At 40.5% G+C, this 26,604-nt stretch overlaps 1 protein-coding gene and 1 long non-coding RNA gene across 49 annotated transcripts in view; one reads left to right on the top strand and one right to left on the bottom strand.

Moving 5' to 3' along the window:
- The window catches only part of LOC129814459 (sushi domain-containing protein 2-like), a 48,218-nt gene that overhangs the window by 10,577 nt on the left and 11,037 nt on the right, over positions 1-26,604 (top strand). For both annotated transcript variants that reach the window (XR_008753264.1, XM_055867584.1), the window contains exon 6: positions 24,823-25,024. Coding sequence is in view for 1 of the 2 variants with exons in the window: in XM_055867584.1 (XP_055723559.1) it covers positions 24,823-25,024 (202 nt within the window). In the remaining variant the exon portion in view is untranslated. The remainder of the gene's footprint in view (positions 1-24,822; positions 25,025-26,604) is intronic.
- Positions 814-24,915, bottom strand: LOC129814467 (uncharacterized). Of its 47 annotated transcripts, none has more exons than XR_008753285.1 (12): positions 17,817-24,915; positions 13,122-17,640; positions 12,682-12,813; positions 11,773-12,028; positions 9,147-11,596; positions 8,707-8,838; positions 7,798-8,053; positions 6,142-7,621; positions 3,561-5,965; positions 2,460-2,767; positions 1,551-1,806; positions 814-1,374 (listed from the first exon to the last, which is right to left on the bottom strand). It is a non-coding gene; the product is annotated as an uncharacterized LOC129814467 (long non-coding RNA). The 47 variants fall into 47 exon arrangements; XR_008753297.1 differs by having other exon boundaries at positions 814-1,330; XR_008753283.1 differs by having other exon boundaries at positions 814-1,806; positions 3,561-3,604; positions 3,861-5,965.

Genomic DNA, 26,604 nt, shown 5'->3' with positions numbered 1-26,604 from the left:
AGTCCTTCAGCCGGGATCTGCCCCTTGTCCCGGTGTTGCCCCTTGTCCCGGTGTTGCCCCTTGTCCCGGTGCTGCCCCTTGTCCCGGTGCTGCCCCTTGTCCCGGTGCTGCCCCTTGTCCCGGTGCTGCCCCTTGTCCCGGTGCTGCCCCTTGTCCCGGTGCTGCCCCTTGTCCCGGTGCTGCCCCTTGTCCCGGTGCTGCCCCTTGTCCCGGTGCTGCCCCTTGTCCCGGTGCTGCCCCTTGTCCCGGTGCTGCCCCTTGTCCCGGTGCTGCCCCTTATTCCGGTGATGGTCCTTATCCTGGTGCTGCCCCTTGTTTTTGTGCTGCCCCTTGTCCCGGTGCTACCCCTTGTCCCGGTGCTGCCCCTTGTTCCGGTGCTAGCTGATTATTTAGGGGAAGGTAATGTTTGGGTGGTCAGTGGTAGGGGTAGACAGAAGAGGGGAGTGACTATGGTGGTATGGGGACAGCGTCCGGAACCGGAACCACCACCGTGGTCAACTGCCCACCCGGACCCTCCCCTGGACTTTGTGCTGGTGCGCCCGGCGTTCGCACCTTGGGGGGGGGGTACTGTAACAGTCCTGACCTATTTATGTTAGTTTTTATGTGTTTTTGGTCAGGGCATGTGTTTTGGGTGGGCAGTCTATGTTATCTGTTTCTATGTTGGTTTCGGTTTGCCTGGTATGGCTCTTGATTAGAGGCAGGTGGTTTGCATTTTCCTCTAATCAAGAGTCATATTTAGGTAGGGCATTCTCACTGTGTGTTTGTGGGTGATTGTCTCCTGTGATGTCTTCGTCGTTGTCGATGTGTTTCACTTTTGGAGCTGTTTGGCTGTTCGTTCGTTTCGATGTCCGTTCCTGTTCGTGAGTTTACGTTTGTCCATGTAAGTTTATGTTCAGGTTGCGTGTACGTCGTTTTCTTATTTTGTAGTTTGTTGAAAGTGTTTTGTTTGTTTTCGTGTCATCAGTTATCGTTGTAAATAAATAAAGATGGCATATTTCCCTGACTCCGCATTTTGGTCAGAAGATCCTTCTCTCCTCACCTCATCCGAGGATGAGGAGAGCGACAGCTATTACAAAACCACATACATGTTGTTGTAACTGCGCTAGCTACCTAGTCATAAACCACATACATGTTGTTGTAACTGTCATAGCTACCTAGTCATAAACCACATACATGTTGTTGTAACTGCGCTAGCTACCTAGTCATAAACCACATACGTGTTGTTGTAACTGCGCTAGCTACATAGTCATAAACCACATACATGTTGTTGTAACTGCGCTAGCTACCTAGTCATAAACCACATACATGTTGTTGTAACTGAGCTAGCTACCTAGTCATAAACCACATACATATTGTTGTAACTGAGCTAGCTACCTAGTCATAAACCACATACATTCTGTTGTACCAGCCCTAGCTACCTAGTCATAAACCACATACATGTTGTTGTAACTGCCCTAGCTACCTAGTCATAAACCACATACATGTTGTTGTAACTGCAGTAGCTACCTAGTCATAAACCGCATACATGTTGTTGTAACTGAGCTAGCTACCTAGTCATAAACCACATACATGTTGTTGTAACTGCCCTAGCTACCTAGTCATAAACCACATACATGTTGTTGTAATTGTTGCATACATATTGTTGTAACATATTGTTGTAACTGCCCTAGCTACCTAGTCATAAACCACATACATGTTGTTGTAACTGCCCTAGCTACCTAGTCATAAACCACTTACATATTGTTGTAACTGCCCTAGCTACCTAGTCATAAACCACATACATGTTGTTATAACTGAGCTAGCTACCTAGTCATAAACCGCATACATGTTGTTGTAACTGCGCTAGATACATAGTCATAAACCACATACATGTTGTTGTAACTGTCCTAGCTACCTAGTCATAAACCACATACATGTTGTTGTAACTGCGCTAGCTACCTAGTCATAAACCACATACATGTTGTTGTAACTGCGCTAGCTACCTAGTCATAAACCACATACATGTTGTTGTAACTGCCCTAGCTACCTAGTCATAAACAACATACATGTTGTTGTAACTGCCCTAGCTACCTAGTCATAAACCACATACATGTTTTTATAACTGAGCTAGCTACCTAGTCATAAACCACATACATGTTGTTGTAACTGCACTAGCTACCTAGTCATAAACCACATACATGTTGTTGTAACTGCCCTAGCTACCTAGTCATAAAGCACATGCATGTTGTTGTAACTGAGCTAGCTACCTAGTCATAAACCACATACATGTTGTTGTAACTGCCCTAGCTACCTAGTCAGAAAACTGCATACATGTTGTTGTAACTGCCCTAGCTACCTAGTCATAAACCACATACATGCTGTTGAAATTGTTGCATACATATTGTTGTAACATATTGTTGCAACTGTCCTAGCTACCTAGTCATAAACCACATACATGTTGTTGTAACTGCCCTAGCTACCTAGTCATAAACCACATACATATTGTTGTAACTGCCCTAGCTACCTAGTCATAAACCACATACATGTTGTTGTAACTGAGCTAGCTACCTAGTCATAAACCACATACATGTTGTTATAACTGAGCTAGCTACCTAGTCATAAACCACATACATGTTGTTGTAACTGCGCTAGATACATAGTCATAAACCACATACATATTGTTGTAACTGTCCTAGCTACCTAGTCATAAACCACATACATGTTGTTGTAACTGCGCTAGCTACCTAGTCATAAACCACATACATGTTGTTGTAACTGCCCTAGCTACCTAGTTATAAACCACATACATGTTGTTGTAACTGCCCTAGCTACCTAGTCATAAACAACATACATGTTGTTGTAACTGCCCTAGCTACCTGGTCATAAACCACATACATGTTTTTATAACTGAGCTAGCTACCTAGTCATAAACCACATACATGTTGTTGTAACTGAGCTAGCTACCTAGTCATAAACCACATACATGTTGTTGTAACTGCCCTAGCTACCTAGTCAGAAAACTGCATACATGTTGTTGTAACTGCCCTAGCTACCTAGTCATAAACCACATACATGTTGTTGTAACTGCCCTAGCTACCTAGTCATAAACCACATACATGTTGTTGTAACTGCCCTAGCTACCTAGTCATAAACCACATACCAGTTGTTGTAACTGCCCTAGCTACCTAGTCATAAACCACATACATGTTGATGTAACTGAGCTAGCTACCTAGTCATAAACCACATACGTGTTGTTGTAACTGAGCTAGCTACCTAGTCATAAACCACATACATGTTGTTGTAACTGCGCTAGCTACCTAGTCATAAACCACATACATATTGTTGTAACTGAGCTAGCTACCTAGTCATAAACCACATACATATTGTTGTACCAGCCCTAGCTACCTAGTCATAAACCACATACATGTTGTTGTAACTGCCCTAGCTACCTAGTCATAAACCACATACATGTTGTTGTAACTGACCTAGCTACCTAGTCATAAACCGCATACATGTTGTTGTAACTGAGCTAGCTACCTAGTCATAAACCACATACATGTTGTTGTAACTGCCCTAGCTACCTAGTCATAAACCACATACATATTGTTGTAACTGCCCTAGCTACCTAGTCATAAACCACATACATGTTGTTGTAACTGCCCTAGCTACCTAGTCATAAACCACATACATGTTGTTGTAATTGTTTCATACATATTGTTGTAACATATTGTTGTAACTGCCCAAGCTACCTAGTCATAAACCACATACATGTTGTTGTAACTGCCCTAGCTACCTAGTCATAAACCACTTACATATTGTTGTAACTGCCCTAGCTACCTAGTCATAAACCACATACATGTTGTTGTAACTGAGCTAGCTACCTAGTCATAAACCACATACATGTTGTTATAACTGAGCTAGCTACCTAGTCATAAACCACATACATGTTGTTGTAACTGCGCTGGCTACATAGTTATAAACCACATACATGTTGTTGTAACTGCCCTAGCTACCTAGTCATAAACCACATACACGTTGTTGTAACTGCGCTAGCTACCTAGTCATAAACCACATACATGTTGTTGTAACTGCGCTAGCTACCTAGTCATAAACCACATACATGTTGTTGTAACTTCCCTAGCTACCTAGTCATAAACAACATACATGTTGTTGTAACTGCCCTAGCTACCTAGTCATAAACCACATACATGTTTTTATAACTGGCTAGCTACCTAGTCATAAACCACATACATGTTGTTGTAACTGCCCTAGCTACCTAGTCTTAAGCCACATACATGTTGTTGTAACTGCCCTAGCTACCTAGTCATAAAGCACATGCATGTTGTTGTAACTGCCCTAGCTACCTAGTCATAAACCACATACATGTTGTTGTAACTGCCCTAGCTACCTAGTCAGAAAACTGCATACATGTTGTTGTAACTGCCCTAGCTACCTAGTCATAAACCACATAAATGTTGTTGTAACTGCCCTAGCTACCTAGTCATAAACCACATACATATTCTTTTAACTGCCCTAGCTACCTAGTCATAAACCACATACATGTTGTTGTAACTGCGCTAGCTACCTAGTCATAAACCACATACATGTTGTTGTAACTCTCCTAGCTACCTAGTCATAAACCACATACATGTTGTTGTAACTGGACCTAGCTACCTAGTCATAAACCACATACATGTTGTTGTAACTGCCCTAGCTACCTAGTCATAAACCACATACATGTTGTTGTAACTTCCCTAGCTACCTAGTCATAAACCACATACATGTTGTTGTAACTGCCCTAGCTACCTAGTCATAAACCACATACATGTTGTTGTAACTGCCCTAGCTACCTAGTCATAAACCACATACATGTTGTTGTAACTGCCCTAGCTACCTAGTCATAAACCACATACATGTTGTTGTAACTGCGCTAGCTACCTAGTCATAAACCACATACATATTGTTGTAACAGAGCTAGCTACCTAGTCATAAACCACATACATGTTGTTATAACTGAGCTAGCTACCTAGTCATAAACCACATACATGTTGTTGTAACTGCCCTAGCTACCTAGTCATAAACCACATACGTGTTGTTGTAACTGCCCTAGCTACCTAGTCATAAACCACATACGTGTTGTTGTAACTGCGCTAGCTACCTAGTCATAAACCACATACATGTTGTTGTAACTGCCCTAGCTACCTAGTCATAAACCACATACATATTGTTGTAACTGAGCTAGCTACCTAGTCATAAACCACATACATGTTGTTGTAACTGCCCTAGCTACCTAGTCATAAACCACATACATGTTGTTGTAATTGTTGCATACATATTGTTGTAACATATTGTTGTAACTGCCATAGCTACCTAGTCATAAACCACATACATGTTGTTGTAACTGCCCTAGCTACCTAGTCATAAACCACATACATGTTGTTGTAACTGAGCTAGCTACCTAGTCATAAACCACATACATGTTGTTGTAACTGAGCTAGCTACCTAGTCATAAACCACATACATGTTGTTATAACTGAGCTAGCTACCTAGTCATAAACCACATACATGTTGTTGTAACTGCGCTAGCTACATAGTCATAAACCACATACATGTTGTTGTAACTGCCCTAGCTGCCTAGTCATAAACCACATACATGTTGTTGTAACTGCGCTAGCTACCTAGTCATAAACCACATACATGTTGTTGTAACTGTGCTAGCTACCTAGTCATAAACCACATACATGTTGTTGTAACTGTCATAGCTACCTAGTCATAAACCACATACATGTTGTTGTAACTGCGCTAGCTACCTAGTCATAAACCACATACGTGTTGTTGTAACTGCGCTAGCTACATAGTCATAAACCACATACATGTTGTTGTAACTGCGCTAGCTACCTAGTCATAAACCACATACATGTTGTTGTAACTGAGCTAGCTACCTAGTCATAAACCACATACATATTGTTGTAACTGAGCTAGCTACCTAGTCATAAACCACATACATTCTGTTGTACCAGCCCTAGCTACCTAGTCATAAACCACATACATGTTGTTGTAACTGCCCTAGCTACCTAGTCATAAACCACATACATGTTGTTGTAACTGCCCTAGCTACCTAGTCATAAACCGCATACATGTTGTTGTAACTGAGCTAGCTACCTAGTCATAAACCACATACATGTTGTTGTAACTGCCCTAGCTACCTAGTCATAAACCACATACATGTTGTTGTAATTGTTGCATACATATTGTTGTAACATATTGTTGTAACTGCCCTAGCTACCTAGTCATAAACCACATACATGTTGTTGTAACTGCCCTAGCTACCTAGTCATAAACCACTTACATATTGTTGTAACTGCCCTAGCTACCTAGTCATAAACCACATACATGTTGTTGTAACTGCCCTAGCTACCTAGTCATAAACCACTTACATATTGTTGTAACTGAGCTAGCTACCTAGTCATAAACCACATACATGTTGTTGTAACTGCGCTAGCTACCTAGTCATAAACCACATACATGTTGTTGTAACTGCGCTAGCTACCTAGTCATAAACCACATACATGTTGTTGTAACTGCCCTAGCTACCTAGTCATAAACAACATACATGTTGTTGTAACTGCCCTAGCTACCTAGTCATAAACCACATACATGTTTTTATAACTGAGCTAGCTACCTAGTCATAAACCACATACATGTTGTTGTAACTGCACTAGCTACCTAGTCATAAACCACATACATGTTGTTGTAACTGCCCTAGCTACCTAGTCATAAACCACATACGTGTTGTTGTAACTGCGCTAGCTACCTAGTCATAAACCACATACATGTTGTTGTAACTGCCCTAGCTACCTAGTCATAAACCACATACATATTGTTGTAACTGAGCTAGCTACCTAGTCATAAACCACATACATGTTGTTGTAACTGCCCTAGCTACCTAGTCATAAACCACATACATGTTGTTGTAATTGTTGCATACATATTGTTGTAACATATTGTTGTAACTGCCATAGCTACCTAGTCATAAACCACATACATGTTGTTGTAACTGCCCTAGCTACCTAGTCATAAACCACATACATGTTGTTGTAACTGAGCTAGCTACCTAGTCATAAACCACATACATGTTGTTGTAACTGAGCTAGCTACCTAGTCATAAACCACATACATGTTGTTATAACTGAGCTAGCTACCTAGTCATAAACCACATACATGTTGTTGTAACTGCGCTAGCTACATAGTCATAAACCACATACATGTTGTTGTAACTGCCCTAGCTGCCTAGTCATAAACCACATACATGTTGTTGTAACTGCGCTAGCTACCTAGTCATAAACCACATACATGTTGTTGTAACTGTGCTAGCTACCTAGTCATAAACCACATACATGTTGTTGTAACTGTCATAGCTACCTAGTCATAAACCACATACATGTTGTTGTAACTGCGCTAGCTACCTAGTCATAAACCACATACGTGTTGTTGTAACTGCGCTAGCTACATAGTCATAAACCACATACATGTTGTTGTAACTGCGCTAGCTACCTAGTCATAAACCACATACATGTTGTTGTAACTGAGCTAGCTACCTAGTCATAAACCACATACATATTGTTGTAACTGAGCTAGCTACCTAGTCATAAACCACATACATTCTGTTGTACCAGCCCTAGCTACCTAGTCATAAACCACATACATGTTGTTGTAACTGCCCTAGCTACCTAGTCATAAACCACATACATGTTGTTGTAACTGCCCTAGCTACCTAGTCATAAACCGCATACATGTTGTTGTAACTGAGCTAGCTACCTAGTCATAAACCACATACATGTTGTTGTAACTGCCCTAGCTACCTAGTCATAAACCACATACATGTTGTTGTAATTGTTGCATACATATTGTTGTAACATATTGTTGTAACTGCCCTAGCTACCTAGTCATAAACCACATACATGTTGTTGTAACTGCCCTAGCTACCTAGTCATAAACCACTTACATATTGTTGTAACTGCCCTAGCTACCTAGTCATAAACCACATACATGTTGTTATAACTGAGCTAGCTACCTAGTCATAAACCACATACATGTTGTTGTAACTGCGCTAGATACATAGTCATAAACCACATACATGTTGTTGTAACTGTCCTAGCTACCTAGTCATAAACCACATACATGTTGTTGTAACTGCGCTAGCTACCTAGTCATAAACCACATACATGTTGTTGTAACTGCGCTAGCTACCTAGTCATAAACCACATACATGTTGTTGTAACTGCCCTAGCTACCTAGTCATAAACAACATACATGTTGTTGTAACTGCCCTAGCTACCTAGTCATAAACCACATACATGTTTTTATAACTGAGCTAGCTACCTAGTCATAAACCACATACATGTTGTTGTAACTGCACTAGCTACCTAGTCATAAACCACATACATGTTGTTGTAACTGCCCTAGCTACCTAGTCATAAAGCACATGCATGTTGTTGTAACTGAGCTAGCTACCTAGTCATAAACCACATACATGTTGTTGTAACTGCCCTAGCTACCTAGTCAGAAAACTGCATACATGTTGTTGTAACTGCCCTAGCTACCTAGTCATAAACCACATACATGCTGTTGTAATTGTTGCATACATATTGTTGTAACATATTGTTGCAACTGCCCTAGCTACCTAGTCATAAACCACATACATGTTGTTGTAACTGCCCTAGCTACCTAGTCATAAACCACATACATATTGTTGTAACTGCCCTAGCTACCTAGTCATAAACCACATACATGTTGTTGTAACTGAGCTAGCTACCTAGTCATAAACCACATACATGTTGTTATAACTGAGCTAGCTACCTAGTCATAAACCACATACATGTTGTTGTAACTGCGCTAGATACATAGTCATAAACCACATACATATTGTTGTAACTGTCCTAGCTACCTAGTCATAAACCACATACATGTTGTTGTAACTGCGCTAGCTACCTAGTCATAAACCACATACATGTTGTTGTAACTGCCCTAGCTACCTAGTTATAAACCACATACATGTTGTTGTAACTGCCCTAGCTACCTAGTCATAAACAACATACATGTTGTTGTAACTGCCCTAGCTACCTGGTCATAAACCACATACATGTTTTTATAACTGAGCTAGCTACCTAGTCATAAACCACATACATGTTGTTGTAACTGCCCTAGCTACCTAGTCATAAACCACATACATGTTGTTGTAACTGAGCTAGCTACCTAGTCATAAACCACATACATGTTGTTGTAACTGCCCTAGCTACCTAGTCATAAAGCACATGCATGTTGTTGTAACTGAGCTAGCTACCTAGTCATAAACCACATACATGTTGTTGTAACTGCCCTAGCTACCTAGTCAGAAAACTGCATACATGTTGTTGTAACTGCCCTAGCTACCTAGTCATAAACCACATACATGCTGTTGTAATTGTTGCATACATATTGTTGTAACATATTGTTGCAACTGCCCTAGCTACCTAGTCATAAACCACATACATGTTGTTGTAACTGCCCTAGCTACCTAGTCATAAACCACATACATATTGTTGTAACTGCCCTAGCTACCTAGTCATAAACCACATACATGTTGTTGTAACTGAGCTAGCTACCTAGTCATAAACCACATACATGTTGTTATAACTGAGCTAGCTACCTAGTCATAAACCACATACATGTTGTTGTAACTGCGCTAGATACATAGTCATAAACCACATACATATTGTTGTAACTGTCCTAGCTACCTAGTCATAAACCACATACATGTTGTTGTAACTGCGCTAGCTACCTAGTCATAAACCACATACATGTTGTTGTAACTGCCCTAGCTACCTAGTTATAAACCACATACATGTTGTTGTAACTGCCCTAGCTACCTAGTCATAAACAACATACATGTTGTTGTAACTGCCCTAGCTACCTGGTCATAAACCACATACATGTTTTTATAACTGAGCTAGCTACCTAGTCATAAACCACATACATGTTGTTGTAACTGCCCTAGCTACCTAGTCATAAACCACATACATGTTGTTGTAACTGAGCTAGCTACCTAGTCATAAACCACATACATGTTGTTGTAACTGCCCTAGCTACCTAGTCAGAAAACTGCATACATGTTGTTGTAACTGCCCTAGCTACCTAGTCATAAACCACATACATGTTGTTGTAACTGCCCTAGCTACCTAGTCATAAACCACATACCAGTTGTTGTAACTGCCCTAGCTACCTAGTCATAAACCACATACATGTTGTTGTAACTGCCCTAGCTACCTAGTCATAAACCACATACCAGTTGTTGTAACTGCCCTAGCTACCTAGTCATAAACCACATACATATTGATGTAACTGAGCTAGCTACCTAGTCATAAACCACATACATGTTGTTGTAACTGCCCTAGCTACCTAGTCATAAACCACATACATGTTGTTGTAACTGCCCTAGCTACCTAGTCATAAACCACATACATGTTGTTGTAACTGCCCTAGCTACCTAGTCATAAACCACATACATGTTGTTGTAACTGCGCTAGCTACCTAGTCATAAACCACATACATATTGTTGTAACAGAGCTAGCTACCTAGTCATAAACCACATACATGTTGTTATAACTGAGCTAGCTACCTAGTCATAAACCACATACATGTTGTTGTAACTGCCCTAGCTACCTAGTCATAAACCACATACGTGTTGTTGTAACTGCCCTAGCTACCTAGTCATAAACCACATACGTGTTGTTGTAACTGCGCTAGCTACCTAGTCATAAACCACATACATGTTGTTGTAACTGCCCTAGCTACCTAGTCATAAACCACATACATATTGTTGTAACTGAGCTAGCTACCTAGTCATAAACCACATACATGTTGTTGTAACTGCCCTAGCTACCTAGTCATAAACCACATACATGTTGTTGTAATTGTTGCATACATATTGTTGTAACATATTGTTGTAACTGCCATAGCTACCTAGTCATAAACCACATACATGTTGTTGTAACTGCCCTAGCTACCTAGTCATAAACCACATACATGTTGTTGTAACTGAGCTAGCTACCTAGTCATAAACCACATACATGTTGTTGTAACTGAGCTAGCTACCTAGTCATAAACCACATACATGTTGTTATAACTGAGCTAGCTACCTAGTCATAAACCACATACATGTTGTTGTAACTGCGCTAGCTACATAGTCATAAACCACATACATGTTGTTGTAACTGCCCTAGCTGCCTAGTCATAAACCACATACATGTTGTTGTAACTGCGCTAGCTACCTAGTCATAAACCACATACATGTTGTTGTAACTGCGCTAGCTACCTAGTCATAAACCACATACATGTTGTTGTAACTGTCATAGCTACCTAGTCATAAACCACATACATGTTGTTGTAACTGCGCTAGCTACCTAGTCATAAACCACATACGTGTTGTTGTAACTGCGCTAGCTACATAGTCATAAACCACATACATGTTGTTGTAACTGCGCTAGCTACCTAGTCATAAACCACATACATGTTGTTGTAACTGAGCTAGCTACCTAGTCATAAACCACATACATATTGTTGTAACTGAGCTAGCTACCTAGTCATAAACCACATACATTCTGTTGTACCAGCCCTAGCTACCTAGTCATAAACCACATACATGTTGTTGTAACTGCCCTAGCTACCTAGTCATAAACCACATACATGTTGTTGTAACTGCCCTAGCTACCTAGTCATAAACCGCATACATGTTGTTGTAACTGAGCTAGCTACCTAGTCATAAACCACATACATGTTGTTGTAACTGCCCTAGCTACCTAGTCATAAACCACATACATGTTGTTGTAATTGTTGCATACATATTGTTGTAACATATTGTTGTAACTGCCCTAGCTACCTAGTCATAAACCACATACATGTTGTTGTAACTGCCCTAGCTACCTAGTCATAAACCACTTACATATTGTTGTAACTGCCCTAGCTACCTAGTCATAAACCACATACATGTTGTTATAACTGAGCTAGCTACCTAGTCATAAACCACATACATGTTGTTGTAACTGCGCTAGATACATAGTCATAAACCACATACATGTTGTTGTAACTGTCCTAGCTACCTAGTCATAAACCACATACATGTTGTTGTAACTGCGCTAGCTACCTAGTCATAAACCACATACATGTTGTTGTAACTGCGCTAGCTACCTAGTCATAAACCACATACATGTTGTTGTAACTGCCCTAGCTACCTAGTCATAAACAACATACATGTTGTTGTAACTGCCCTAGCTACCTAGTCATAAACCACATACATGTTTTTATAACTGAGCTAGCTACCTAGTCATAAACCACATACATGTTGTTGTAACTGCACTAGCTACCTAGTCATAAACCACATACATGTTGTTGTAACTGCCCTAGCTACCTAGTCATAAAGCACATGCATGTTGTTGTAACTGAGCTAGCTACCTAGTCATAAACCACATACATGTTGTTGTAACTGCCCTAGCTACCTAGTCAGAAAACTGCATACATGTTGTTGTAACTGCCCTAGCTACCTAGTCATAAACCACATACATGCTGTTGTAATTGTTGCATACATATTGTTGTAACATATTGTTGCAACTGCCCTAGCTACCTAGTCATAAACCACATACATGTTGTTGTAACTGCCCTAGCTACCTAGTCATAAACCACATACATATTGTTGTAACTGCCCTAGCTACCTAGTCATAAACCACATACATGTTGTTGTAACTGAGCTAGCTACCTAGTCATAAACCACATACATGTTGTTATAACTGAGCTAGCTACCTAGTCATAAACCACATACATGTTGTTGTAACTGCGCTAGATACATAGTCATAAACCACATACATATTGTTGTAACTGTCCTAGCTACCTAGTCATAAACCACATACATGTTGTTGTAACTGCGCTAGCTACCTAGTCATAAACCACATACATGTTGTTGTAACTGCCCTAGCTACCTAGTTATAAACCACATACATGTTGTTGTAACTGCCCTAGCTACCTAGTCATAAACAACATACATGTTGTTGTAACTGCCCTAGCTACCTGGTCATAAACCACATACATGTTTTTATAACTGAGCTAGCTACCTAGTCATAAACCACATACATGTTGTTGTAACTGCCCTAGCTACCTAGTCATAAACCACATACATGTTGTTGTAACTGAGCTAGCTACCTAGTCATAAACCACATACATGTTGTTGTAACTGCCCTAGCTACCTAGTCAGAAAACTGCATACATGTTGTTGTAACTGCCCTAGCTACCTAGTCATAAACCACATACATGTTGTTGTAACTGCCCTAGCTACCTAGTCATAAACCACATACCAGTTGTTGTAACTGCCCTAGCTACCTAGTCATAAACCACATACATGTTGTTGTAACTGCCCTAGCTACCTAGTCATAAACCACATACCAGTTGTTGTAACTGCCCTAGCTACCTAGTCATAAACCACATACATGTTGATGTACCTGAGCTAGCTACCTAGTCATAAACCACATACGTGTTGTTGTAACTGAGCTAGCTACCTAGTCATAAACCACATACATGTTGTTGTAACTGCGCTAGCTACCTAGTCATAAACCACATACATATTGTTGTAACTGAGCTAGCTACCTAGTCATAAACCACATACATATTGTTGTACCAGCCCTAGCTACCTAGTCATAAACCACATACATGTTGTTGTAACTGCCCTAGCTACCTAGTCATAAACCACATACATGTTGTTGTAACTGACCTAGCTACCTAGTCATAAACCGCATACATGTTGTTGTAACTGAGCTAGCTACCTAGTCATAAACCACATACATGTTGTTGTAACTGCCCTAGCTACCTAGTCATAAACCACATACATATTGTTGTAACTGCCCTAGCTACCTAGTCATAAACCACATACATGTTGTTGTAACTGCCCTAGCTACCTAGTCATAAACCACATACATGTTGTTGTAATTGTTTCATACATATTGTTGTAACATATTGTTGTAACTGCCCAAGCTACCTAGTCATAAACCACATACATGTTGTTGTAACTGCCCTAGCTACCTAGTCATAAACCACTTACATATTGTTGTAACTGCCCTAGCTACCTAGTCATAAACCACATACATGTTGTTGTAACTGAGCTAGCTACCTAGTCATAAACCACATACATGTTGTTATAACTGAGCTAGCTACCTAGTCATAAACCACATACATGTTGTTGTAACTGCGCTAGCTACATAGTTATAAACCACATACATGTTGTTGTAACTGCCCTAGCTACCTAGTCATAAACCACATACACGTTGTTGTAACTGCGCTAGCTACCTAGTCATAAACCACATACATGTTGTTGTAACTTCCCTAGCTACCTAGTCATAAACAACATACATGTTGTTGTAACTGCCCTAGCTACCTAGTCATAAACCACATACATGTTTTTATAACTGGCTAGCTACCTAGTCATAAACCACATACATGTTGTTGTAACTGCCCTAGCTACCTAGTCTTAAGCCACATACATGTTGTTGTTACTGCCCTAGCTACCTAGTCATAAAGCACATGCATGTTGTTGTAACTGCCCTAGCTACCTAGTCATAAACCACATACATGTTGTTGTAACTGCCCTAGCTACCTAGTCAGAAAACTGCATACATGTTGTTGTAACTGCCCTAGCTACCTAGTCATAAACCACATAAATGTTGTTGTAACTGCCCTAGCTACCTAGTCATAAACCACATACATATTCTTTTAACTGCCCTAGCTACCTAGTCATAAACCACATACATGTTGTTGTAACTGCGCTAGCTACCTAGTCATAAACCACATACATGTTGTTGTAACTCTCCTAGCTACCTAGTCATAAACCACATACATGTTGTTGTAACTGACCTAGCTACCTCGTCATAAACCACATACATGTTGTTGTAACTGCGCTAGCTACCTAGTCATAAACCACATACGTGTTGTTGTAACTGAGCTAGCTACCTAGTCATAAACCACATACATGTTGTTGTAACTGCGCTAGCTACCTAGTCATAAACCACATACATGTTGTTGTAACTGCGCTAGCTACCTAGTCATAAACCACATACATGTTGTTGTAACTGGACCTAGCTACCTAGTCATAAACCACATACATGTTGTTGTAACTGCCCTAGCTACCTAGTCATAAACCACATACATGTTGTTGTAACTGCCCTAGCTACCTAGTCATAAACCACATACATGTTGTTGTAACTGCCCTAGCTACCTAGTCATAAACCACATACATGTTGTTGTAACTGCCCTAGCTACCTAGTCATAAACCACATACATGTTGTTGTAACTGCCCTAGCTACCTAGTCATAAACCACATACATGTTGTTGTAACTGCGCTAGCTACCTAGTCATAAACCACATACATATTGTTGTAACAGAGCTAGCTACCTAGTCATAAACCACATACATGTTGTTATAACTGAGCTAGCTACCTAGTCATAAACCACATACATGTTGTTGTAACTGCCCTAGCTACCTAGTCATAAACCACATACGTGTTGTTGTAACTGCGCTAGCTACCTAGTCATAAACCACATACATGTTGTTGTAACCGCGCTAGCTACCTAGTCATAAACCACATACATGTTGTTGTAACTGCCCTAGCTACCTAGTCATAAACCACATACATGTTGTTGTAACTGCCCTAGCTACCTAGTCATAAACCACATACATGTTGTTATAACTGAGCTAGCTACCTAGTCAAAAAACCACATACATGTTGTTGTAACTGCCCTAGCTACCTAGTCATAAACCACATACATGTTGTTGTAACTGCCCTAGCTACCTAGTCATAAAGCACATACATGTTGTTGTAACTGAGCTAGCTACCTAGTCATAAACCACATACGTGTTGTTGTAACTGCGCTAGCTACCTAGTCATAAACCACATACATGTTGTTATAACTGAGCTAGCTACCTAGTCATAAACCACATACATGTTGTTGTAACTGCCCTAGCTACCTAGTCATAAACCACATACATGTTGTTGTAACTGCCCTAGCTACCTAGTCATAAAGCACATACATGTTGTTGTAACTTCCCTAGCTACCTAGTCATAAACCACATACATGTTGTTGCAACTGCCCTAGCTACCTAGTCATAAACCACATACATGTTGTTGTAACTGAGCTAGCTACCTAGTCATAAACCACATACATGTTGTTATAACTGCGCTAGCTACCTAGTCATAAACCGCATACATGTTGTTGTAACTGCCCTAGCTACCTAGTCATAAACCACATACATGTTGTTGTAACTGCGCTAGCTACCTAGTCATAAACCACATACATGTTGTTGTAACTGCCCTAGCTACCTAGTCATAAACCACATACATGTTGTTGTAACTGCGCTAGCTACCTAGTCATAAACCACATACATGTTGTTGTAACTGGGCTAGCTACCTAGTCATAAACCACATACATGTTGTTGTAACTGCCCTAGCTACCTAGTCATAAACTACATACATGTTGTTGTAACTGAGCTAGCTACCTAGTCATAAACCACATACGTGTTTTTGTAACTGAGCTAGCTACCTAGTCATAAACCACATACATGTTGTTGTAACTGCGCTAGCTACCTAGTCATAAACCACATACGTGTTGTTGTAACTGTGCTAGCTACCTAGTCATAAACCACATACATGTTGTTTTAACTGCCCTAGCTACCTAGTCATAAAACACATACGTGTTGTTGTAACTGAGCTAGCTACCTAGTCATAAACCACATACATGTTGTTTTAACTGGGCTAGCTACTTAGTCATAAACCACATACATTTTGGTGTAACTGCGCTAGCTACCTAGTCATAAACCACATACATGTTGTTGTAACTGCCCTAGCTACCTAGTCATAAACAACATACATGTTGTTGTAACTGCCCTAGCTACCTAGTCATAAACCACATACATGTTGTTGTAATTGTTGCATACATATTGTTGTAACATATTGTTGTAACTGCCATAGCTACCTAGTCATAAACCACATACATGTTGTTGTAACTGTCCTAGCTACCTAGTCATAAACCACATACATGTTGTTGTAACTGAGCTAGCTACCTAGTCATAAACCACATACATGTTGTTGTAACTGAGCTAGCTACCTAGTCATAAACCACATACATGTTGTTATAACTGAGCTAGCTACCTAGTCATAAACCACATACATGTTGTTGTAACTGCGCTAGCTACATAGTCATAAACCACATACATGTTGTTGTAACTGCCCTAGCTGCCTAGTCATAAACCACATACATGTTGTTGTAACTGTGCTAGCTACCTAGTCATAAACCACATACATGTTGTTGTAACTGCGCTAGATACCTAGTCATAAACCACATACATGTTGTTGTAACTGTCATAGCTACCTAGTCATAAACCACATACATGTTGTTGTAACTGCGCTAGCTACCTAGTCATAAACCACATACGTGTTGTTGTAACTGCGCTAGCTACATAGTCATAAACCACATACATGTTGTTGTAACTGCGCTAGCTACCTAGTCATAAACCACATACATGTTGTTGTAACTGAGCTAGCTACCTAGTCATAAACCACATACATATTGTTGTAACTGAGCTAGCTACCTAGTCATAAACCACATACATTCTGTTGTACCAGCCCTAGCTACCTAGTCATAAACCACATACATGTTGTTGTAACTGCCCTAGCTACCTAGTCATAAACCACATACATGTTGTTGTAACTGCCCTAGCTACCTAGTCATAAACCGCATACATGTTGTTGTAACTGAGCTAGCTACCTAGTCATAAACCACATACATGTTGTTGTAACTGCCCTAGCTACCTAGTCATAAACCACATACATGTTGTTGTAATTGTTGCATACATATTGTTGTAACATATTGTTGTAACTGCCCTAGCTACCTAGTCATAAACCACATACATGTTGTTGTAACTGCCCTAGCTACCTAGTCATAAACCACTTACATATTGTTGTAACTGCCCTAGCTACCTAGTCATAAACCACATACATGTTGTTATAACTGAGCTAGCTACCTAGTCATAAACCACATACATGTTGTTATAACTGAGCTAGCTACCTAGTCATAAACCACATACATGTTGTTGTAACTGAGCTAGCTACCTAGTCATAAACCACATACATGTTGTTATAACTGAGCTAGCTACCTAGTCATAAACCACATACATGTTGTTGTAACTGACCTAGCTACCTAGTCATAAACCACATACATGTTGTTGTAACTGCGCTAGCTACCTAGTCATAAACCACATACATGTTGTTGTAACTGCGCTAGATACATAGTCATAAACCACATACATGTTGTTGTAACTGCGCTAGCTACCTAGTCATAAACCACATACATGTTGTTGTAACTGCGCTAGATACATAGTCATAAACCACATACATGTTGTTGTAACTGTCCTAGCTACCTAGTCATAAACCACATACATGTTGTTGTAACTGCGCTAGCTACCTAGTCATAAACCACATACATGTTGTTGTAACTGCGCTAGCTACCTAGTCATAAACCACATACATGTTGTTGTAACTGCCCTAGCTACCTAGTCATAAACAACATACATGTTGTTGTAACTGCCCTAGCTACCTAGTCATAAACCACATACATGTTTTTATAACTGAGCTAGCTACCTAGTCATAAACCACATACATGTTGTTGTAACTGCACTAGCTACCTAGTCATAAACCACATACATGTTGTTGTAACTGCCCTAGCTACCTAGTCATAAAGCACATGCATGTTGTTGTAACTGAGCTAGCTACCTAGTCATAAACCACATACATGTTGTTGTAACTGCCCTAGCTACCTAGTCAGAAAACTGCATACATGTTGTTGTAACTGCCCTAGCTACCTAGTCATAAACCACATACATGCTGTTGTAATTGTTGCATACATATTGTTGTAACATATTGTTGTAACTGCCCTAGCTACCTAGTCATATACCACATACATGTTGTTGTAACTGCCCTAGCTACCTAGTCATAAACCACATACATATTGTTGTAACTGCCCTAGCTACCTAGTCATAAACCACATACATGTTGTTGTAACTGAGCTAGCTACCTAGTCATAAACCACATACATGTTGTTATAACTGAGCTAGCTACCTAGTCATAAACCACATACATGTTGTTGTAACTGCGCTAGATACATAGTCATAAACCACATACATATTGTTGTAACTGTCCTAGCTACCTAGTCATAAACCACATACATGTTGTTGTAACTGCGCTAGCTACCTAGTCATAAACCACATACATGTTGTTGTAACTGCCCTAGCTACCTAGTTATAAACCACATACATGTTGTTGTAACTGCCCTAGCTACCTAGTCATAAACAACATACATGTTGTTGTAACTGCCCTAGCTACCTGGTCATAAACCACATACATGTTTTTATAACTGAGCTAGCTACCTAGTCATAAACCACATACATGTTGTTGTAACTGCCCTAGCTACCTAGTCATAAACCACATACATGTTGTTGTAACTGAGCTAGCTACCTAGTCATAAACCACATACATGTTGTTGTAACTGCCCTAGCTACCTAGTCAGAAAACTGCATACATGTTGTTGTAACTGCCCTAGCTACCTAGTCATAAACCACATACATGTTGTTGTAACTGCCCTAGCTACCTAGTCATAAACCACATACCAGTTGTTGTAACTGCCCTAGCTACCTAGTCATAAACCACATACATGTTGTTGTAACTGCCCTAGCTACCTAGTCATAAACCACATACCAGTTGTTGTAACTGCCCTAGCTACCTAGTCATAAACCACATACATGTTGTTGTAACTGAGCTAGCTACCTAGTCATAAACCACATACGTGTTGTTGTATCTGAGCTAGCTACCTAGTCATAAACCACATACATGTTGTTGTAACTGCGCTAGCTACCTAGTCATAAACCACATACATGTTGTTGTAACTGCCCTAGCTACCTAGTCATAAACCACATACATATTGTTGTAACTGCCCTAGCTACCTAGTCATAAACCACATACATGTTGTTGTAACTGCCCTAGCTACCTAGTCATAAACCGCATACATGTTGTTGTAACTGAGCTAGCTACCTAGTCATAAACCACATACATATTGTTGTAACTGCCCTAGCTACCTAGTCATAAACCACATACATGTTGTTGTAACTGCCCTAGCTACCTAGTCATAAACCACATACATGTTGTTGTAACTGCGCTAGCTACCTAGTCATAAACCACATACATGTTGTTGTAACTGCCCTAGCTACCTAGTCATAAACCACATACATATTGTTGTAACTGCCCTAGCTACCTAGTCATAAACCACATACATGTTGTTGTAACTGCCCTAGCTACCTAGTCATAAACCGCATACATGTTGTTGTAACTGAGCTAGCTACCTAGTCATAAACCACATACATATTGTTGTAACTGCCCTAGCTACCTAGTCATAAACCACATACATGTTGTTGTAACTGCCCTAGCTACCTAGTCATAAACCACATACATGTTGTTGTAACTGCCCTAGCTACCTAGTCATAAACCACATACATGTTGTTGTAACTGTGCTAGCTACCTAGTCATAAACCACATACATGTTGTTGTAACTGCCCTAGCTACCTAGTCATAAACCACATACATGTTGTTGTAACTGAGCTAGCTACCTAGTCATAAACCACATACATGTTGTTGTAACTGCCCTAGCTACCTAGTCATAAACCACATACATGTTGTTGTAACTGTGCTAGCTATCTAGTCATAAACCACATACATGTTGTTGTAACTGCCCTAGCTACCTAGTCATAAACCACATACATGTTGTTGTAACTGCCCTAGCTACCTAGTCATAAACCACATACATGTTATTGTAACTGTGCTAGCTACCTAGTCATAAACCACATACATGTTGTTGTAACTGCGCTAGCTACCTAGTTATAAACCACATACATGTTGTTGTAACTGCGCTAGCTACCTAGTCATAAACCACATACATGTTGTTGTAACTGCCCTAGCTACCTAGTCATAAACCACATACATATTGTTGTAACTGCCCTAGCTACCTAGTCATAAACCACATACATATTGTTGTAACTGAGCTAGCTACCTAGTCATAAACCACATACATATTGTTGTACCTGCCCTAGCTACCTAGTCATAAACCACATACATGTTGTTGTAACTGCCCTAGCTACCTAGTCATAAACCACATACATGTTGTTGTAACTGCGCTAGCTACCTAGTCATAAACCACATACATGTTGTTGTAACTGCCCTAACTACCTAGTCATAAACCACATACATATTGTTGTAACTGCCCTAGCTACCTAGTCATAAACCACATACATGTTGTTGTAACTGCCCTAGCTACCTAGTCATAAGCCGCATACATGTTGTTGTAACTGAGCTAGCTACCTAGTCATAAACCACATACATATTGTTGTAACTGCCCTAGCTACCTAGTCATAAACCACATACATATTGTTGTAACTGCCCTAGCTACCTAGTCATAAACCACATACATGTTGTTATAACTGAGCTAGCTACCTTGTCATAAACCACATACATATTGTTGTAACTGCCCTAGCTACCTAGTCATAAACCACATACATATTGTTGTAACTGCCCTAGCTACCTAGTCATAAACCACATACATGTTGTTATAACTGAGCTAGCTACCTAGTCATAAACCACATACATGTTGTTGTAACTGCCCTAGCTACCTAGTCATAAACCACATACATGTTGTTGTAACTGCCCTAGCTACCTAGTCATAAACCACATACATGTTGTTGTAACTGCCCTAGCTACCTAGTCATAAACCACATACATGTTATTGTAACTGTGCTAGCTACCTAGTCATAAACCACATACATTTTGTTGTAACTGCCCTAGCTACCTAGTCATAAACCACATACATGTTGTTGTAACTGCCCTAGCTACCTAGTCATAAACCACATACATATTGTTGTAACTGCCCTAGATACCTAGTCATAAACCACATACATATTGTTGTAACTGAGCTAGCTACCTAGTCATAAACCACATACATATTGTTGTAACTGCCCTAGCTACCTAGTCATAAACCACATACATATTGTTGTAACTGCCCTAGCTACCTAGTCATAAACCACATACATGTTGTTATAACTGAGCTAGCTACCTAGTCATAAACCACATACATATTGTTGTAACTGCCCTAGCTACCTAGTCATAAACCACATACATGTTGTTGTAACTGCCCTAGCTACCTAGTCATAAACCGCATACATGTTGTTGTAACTGAGCTAGCTACCTAGTCATAAACCACATACATATTGTTGTAACTGCCCTAGCTACCTAGTCATAAACCACATACATGTTGTTGTAACTGCCCTAGCTACCTAGTCATAAACCACATACATGTTGTTGTAACTGCCCTAGCTACCTAGTCATAAACCACATACATGTTGTTGTAACTGTGCTAGCTACCTAGTCATAAACCACATACATGTTGTTGTAACTGCCCTAGCTACCTAGTCATAAACCACATACATGTTGTTGTAACTGAGCTAGCTACCTAGTCATAAACCACATACATGTTGTTGTAACTGCCCTAGCTACCTAGTCATAAACCACATACATGTTGTTGTAACTGTGCTAGCTACCTAGTCATAAACCACATACATGTTGTTGTAACTGCCCTAGCTACCTAGTCATAAACCACATACATGTTGTTGTAACTGCCCTAGCTACCTAGTCATAAACCACATACATGTTATTGTAACTGTGCTAGCTACCTAGTCATAAACCACATACATGTTGTTGTAACTGCGCTAGCTACCTAGTTATAAACCACATACATGTTGTTGTAACTGCGCTAGCTACCTAGTCATAAACCACATACATGTTGTTGTAACTGCCCTAGCTACCTAGTCATAAACCACATACATATTGTTGTAACTGCCCTAGCTACCTAGTCATAAACCACATACATATTGTTGTAACTGAGCTAGCTACCTAGTCATAAACCACATACATATTGTTGTACCTGCCCTAGCTACCTAGTCATAAACCACATACATGTTGTTGTAACTGCCCTAGCTACCTAGTCATAAACCACATACATGTTGTTGTAACTGCGCTAGCTACCTAGTCATAAACCACATACATGTTGTTGTAACTGCCCTAACTACCTAGTCATAAACCACATACATATTGTTGTAACTGCCCTAGCTACCTAGTCATAAACCACATACATGTTGTTGTAACTGCCCTAGCTACCTAGTCATAAGCCGCATACATGTTGTTGTAACTGAGCTAGCTACCTAGTCATAAACCACATACATATTGTTGTAACTGCCCTAGCTACCTAGTCATAAACCACATACATATTGTTGTAACTGCCCTAGCTACCTAGTCATAAACCACATACATGTTGTTATAACTGAGCTAGCTACCTAGTCATAAACCACATACATATTGTTGTAACTGCCCTAGCTACCTAGTCATAAACCACATACATATTGTTGTAACTGCCCTAGCTACCTAGTCATAAACCACATACATGTTGTTATAACTGAGCTAGCTACCTAGTCATAAACCACATACATGTTGTTGTAACTGCCCTAGCTACCTAGTCATAAACCACATACATGTTGTTGTAACTGCCCTAGCTACCTAGTCATAAACCACATACATGTTGTTGTAACTGCCCTAGCTACCTAGTCATAAACCACATACATGTTATTGTAACTGTGCTAGCTACCTAGTCATAAACCACATACATTTTGTTGTAACTGCCCTAGCTACCTAGTCATAAACCACATACATGTTGTTGTAACTGCCCTAGCTACCTAGTCATAAACCACATACATATTGTTGTAACTGCCCTAGATACCTAGTCATAAACCACATACATATTGTTGTAACTGAGCTAGCTACCTAGTCATAAACCACATACATATTGTTGTACCTGCCCTAGCTACCTAGTCATAAACCACATACATGTTGTTGTAACTGCCCTAGCTACCTAGTCATAAACCACATACATGTTGTTGTAACTGCGCTAGCTACCTAGTCATAAACCACATACATGTTGTTGTAACTGCCCTAGCTACCTAGTCATAAACCACATACATATTGTTGTAACTGAGCTAGCTACCTAGTCATAAACCACATACATATTGTTGTACCTGCCCTAGCTACCTAGTCATAAACCACATACATGTTGTTGTAACTGCGCTAGCTACCTAGTCATAAACCACATACATGTTGTTGTAACTGGGCTAGCTACCTAGTCATAAACCACATACATGTTGCTATAACTGAGCTAGCTACCTAGTCATAAACCACATACATGTTGTTGTAACTGAGCTAGCTACCTAGTCATAATCCACATACATGTTGCTATAACTGAGCTAGCTACCTAGTCATAAACCACATACATGTTGTTGTAACTGCGCTAGCTACCTAGTCATAAACCACATACATGTTGTTGTAACTGCGCTAGCTACCTAGTCATAAACCACATACATGTTGTTGTAACTGCCCTAGCTACCTAGTCATAAACCACATACATGTTGCTATAACTGCCCTAGCTACCTAGTCATAAACCACATACATGTTGCTATAACTGAGCTAGCTACCTAGTCATAAACCACATACATGTTGTTGTAACTGAGCTAGCTACCTAGTCATAAACCACATACATGTTGTTGTAACTGCGTTAGCTACCTAGTCATAAACCACATACATGTTGTTATAACTGCGTTAGCTGTCTCCGTGATATGAATCTCCTTTAGGAATGTCCAGGCAGTGTTCACTGAGGACCATGCTCTAGCCTGGCATCTGGAGGACAAGTTCAGGCAGGACTCAGCCGCCTGGGCACTGGATAAGTGTAAAGCCTGGGACCAGCTGGAGGAGACACTGCCAGACTTCCTCTCTGAAATTATTGACTGTCCATGCACACTGGCTCAGGCTAGAGCAGACACTGGGAGGTTTCATGTAAGTCAAAGCAGTAAACTATGGTATAGATGTAGGATCTTAATTTGATCACCATGTTGCAGGAGAATTGTCCACGTTTTTGAGGTTTAAAAATGCTTCTGAAGTTTCAAATCAATTAAAATTGTATTTGTCACATGCGCCGAATATAGCAGGTGTAGACCTTACAGTGAAATAGTTACTTACAAGCCCTTAACCAACAGTGCAGTTTTAAGAAAATACAACCCCCCAAAAAGTAAGAGAAAATAATAACAAATAATTAAAGAGCAGCAGTAAATAACAATAACGGGGCTATATGCAGGGGGTACCAGTACAGAGTCAATGTGCGAGGGCACCGGTGTCGAGGTAATTGAGGTAATATGTACATGTAGGTAGAGTTATTAAAGTGACTATGCATAGATAATAAGAGAGAGTAGCAGCAGCATAGAAGAGAGGGTGAGGGTGGGGGGGGCAATGCAAAAAGTCTACTAGTCAACTACAGGGGCTGCAGTGGAGCAGGTTGAGAGCTTCAAGATTCTTGGTGTCCACATCACCAACAAACTAACATGGTCCAAGCACACCATGACAGTCGTGAAGAGGGCATGACAAAACCTATTCCCCCTCAGGAGACTGAAAAGATTTGGCATGGCTCTTCAGATCCTCAAAAGGTTCTACAGCTGCACCATCGAGAGCATCCTGACTGGTTGCATCACTGCTTGGTATGGCAACTGCTCGGCCTCTGACCGCAAGGCACTACAGAGGGTAGTGTGAACGGCCCAGTACTGTTATGCTGGTGAATGAGGACCCAAAAGCGACTTAACAAAAACAGAGTCTTTATTCCATTCTTAAACAAAACGGTACTCCAGGATATATCTTAGATGACACCTGCTCACACGCAGCATCTGATGAAGGCAAAAACACGACAGGGCGGAACCAGGACACAGAACAGCAAACAAAGATCCGACAAGGACAGAAGCGGAAAACAGAGGGAGAAATAGGAACTCTAATCAGAGGGCAAAATAGGGGACAGGTGTGAAAGATTAAATGAGGTAGTTAGGAGAATGAGGAACAGCTGGGAGCAGGAACGGAACGATAGAGAGAGAGCGAGAAAGGAAGAGAGGGAGGGGAAGAGAGAGGGATAGAAAGAGGGAAAGAACCTACTAAGACCAGCAGAGGGAGACAAATGGAAGGGAAGCACAGGGACAAGACATGATAATCAAATGACAAAACATGACAGTACCCCCCCACTCACCGAGCGCCTCCTGGCGCACTCGAGGAGGAACCCTGGCGGCAACGGAGGAAATCATCAATCAACGAACGGTCCAGAACGTCCCGAGATGGAACCCAACTCCTCTCCTCAGGACCGTAACCCTCCCAATCCACTAAGTACTGGTGACCACGTCCCCGAGAACGCATGTCCATGATCTTCCGTACCTTGTAAATAGGTGCGCCCTCGACAAGGACGGGAGGGGGGGAGGGAAGACGAACGGGAGCGCGAAGAAAAGGCTTGACACAAGAGACATGGAAGACAGGGTGGACGCGACGAAGATGTCGCGGAAGAAGCAGTCGCACAGCGACAGGATTGACGACCTGAGAGACACGGA

This window comes from Salvelinus fontinalis, chromosome 2 (assembly GCF_029448725.1).
Source record: "Salvelinus fontinalis isolate EN_2023a chromosome 2, ASM2944872v1, whole genome shotgun sequence".
Lineage (NCBI taxonomy): Eukaryota > Metazoa > Chordata > Actinopteri > Salmoniformes > Salmonidae > Salvelinus > Salvelinus fontinalis.
Note: the sequence above shows the minus strand (reverse complement) of the source record. Positions and strands in the feature narration are given on the sequence as shown.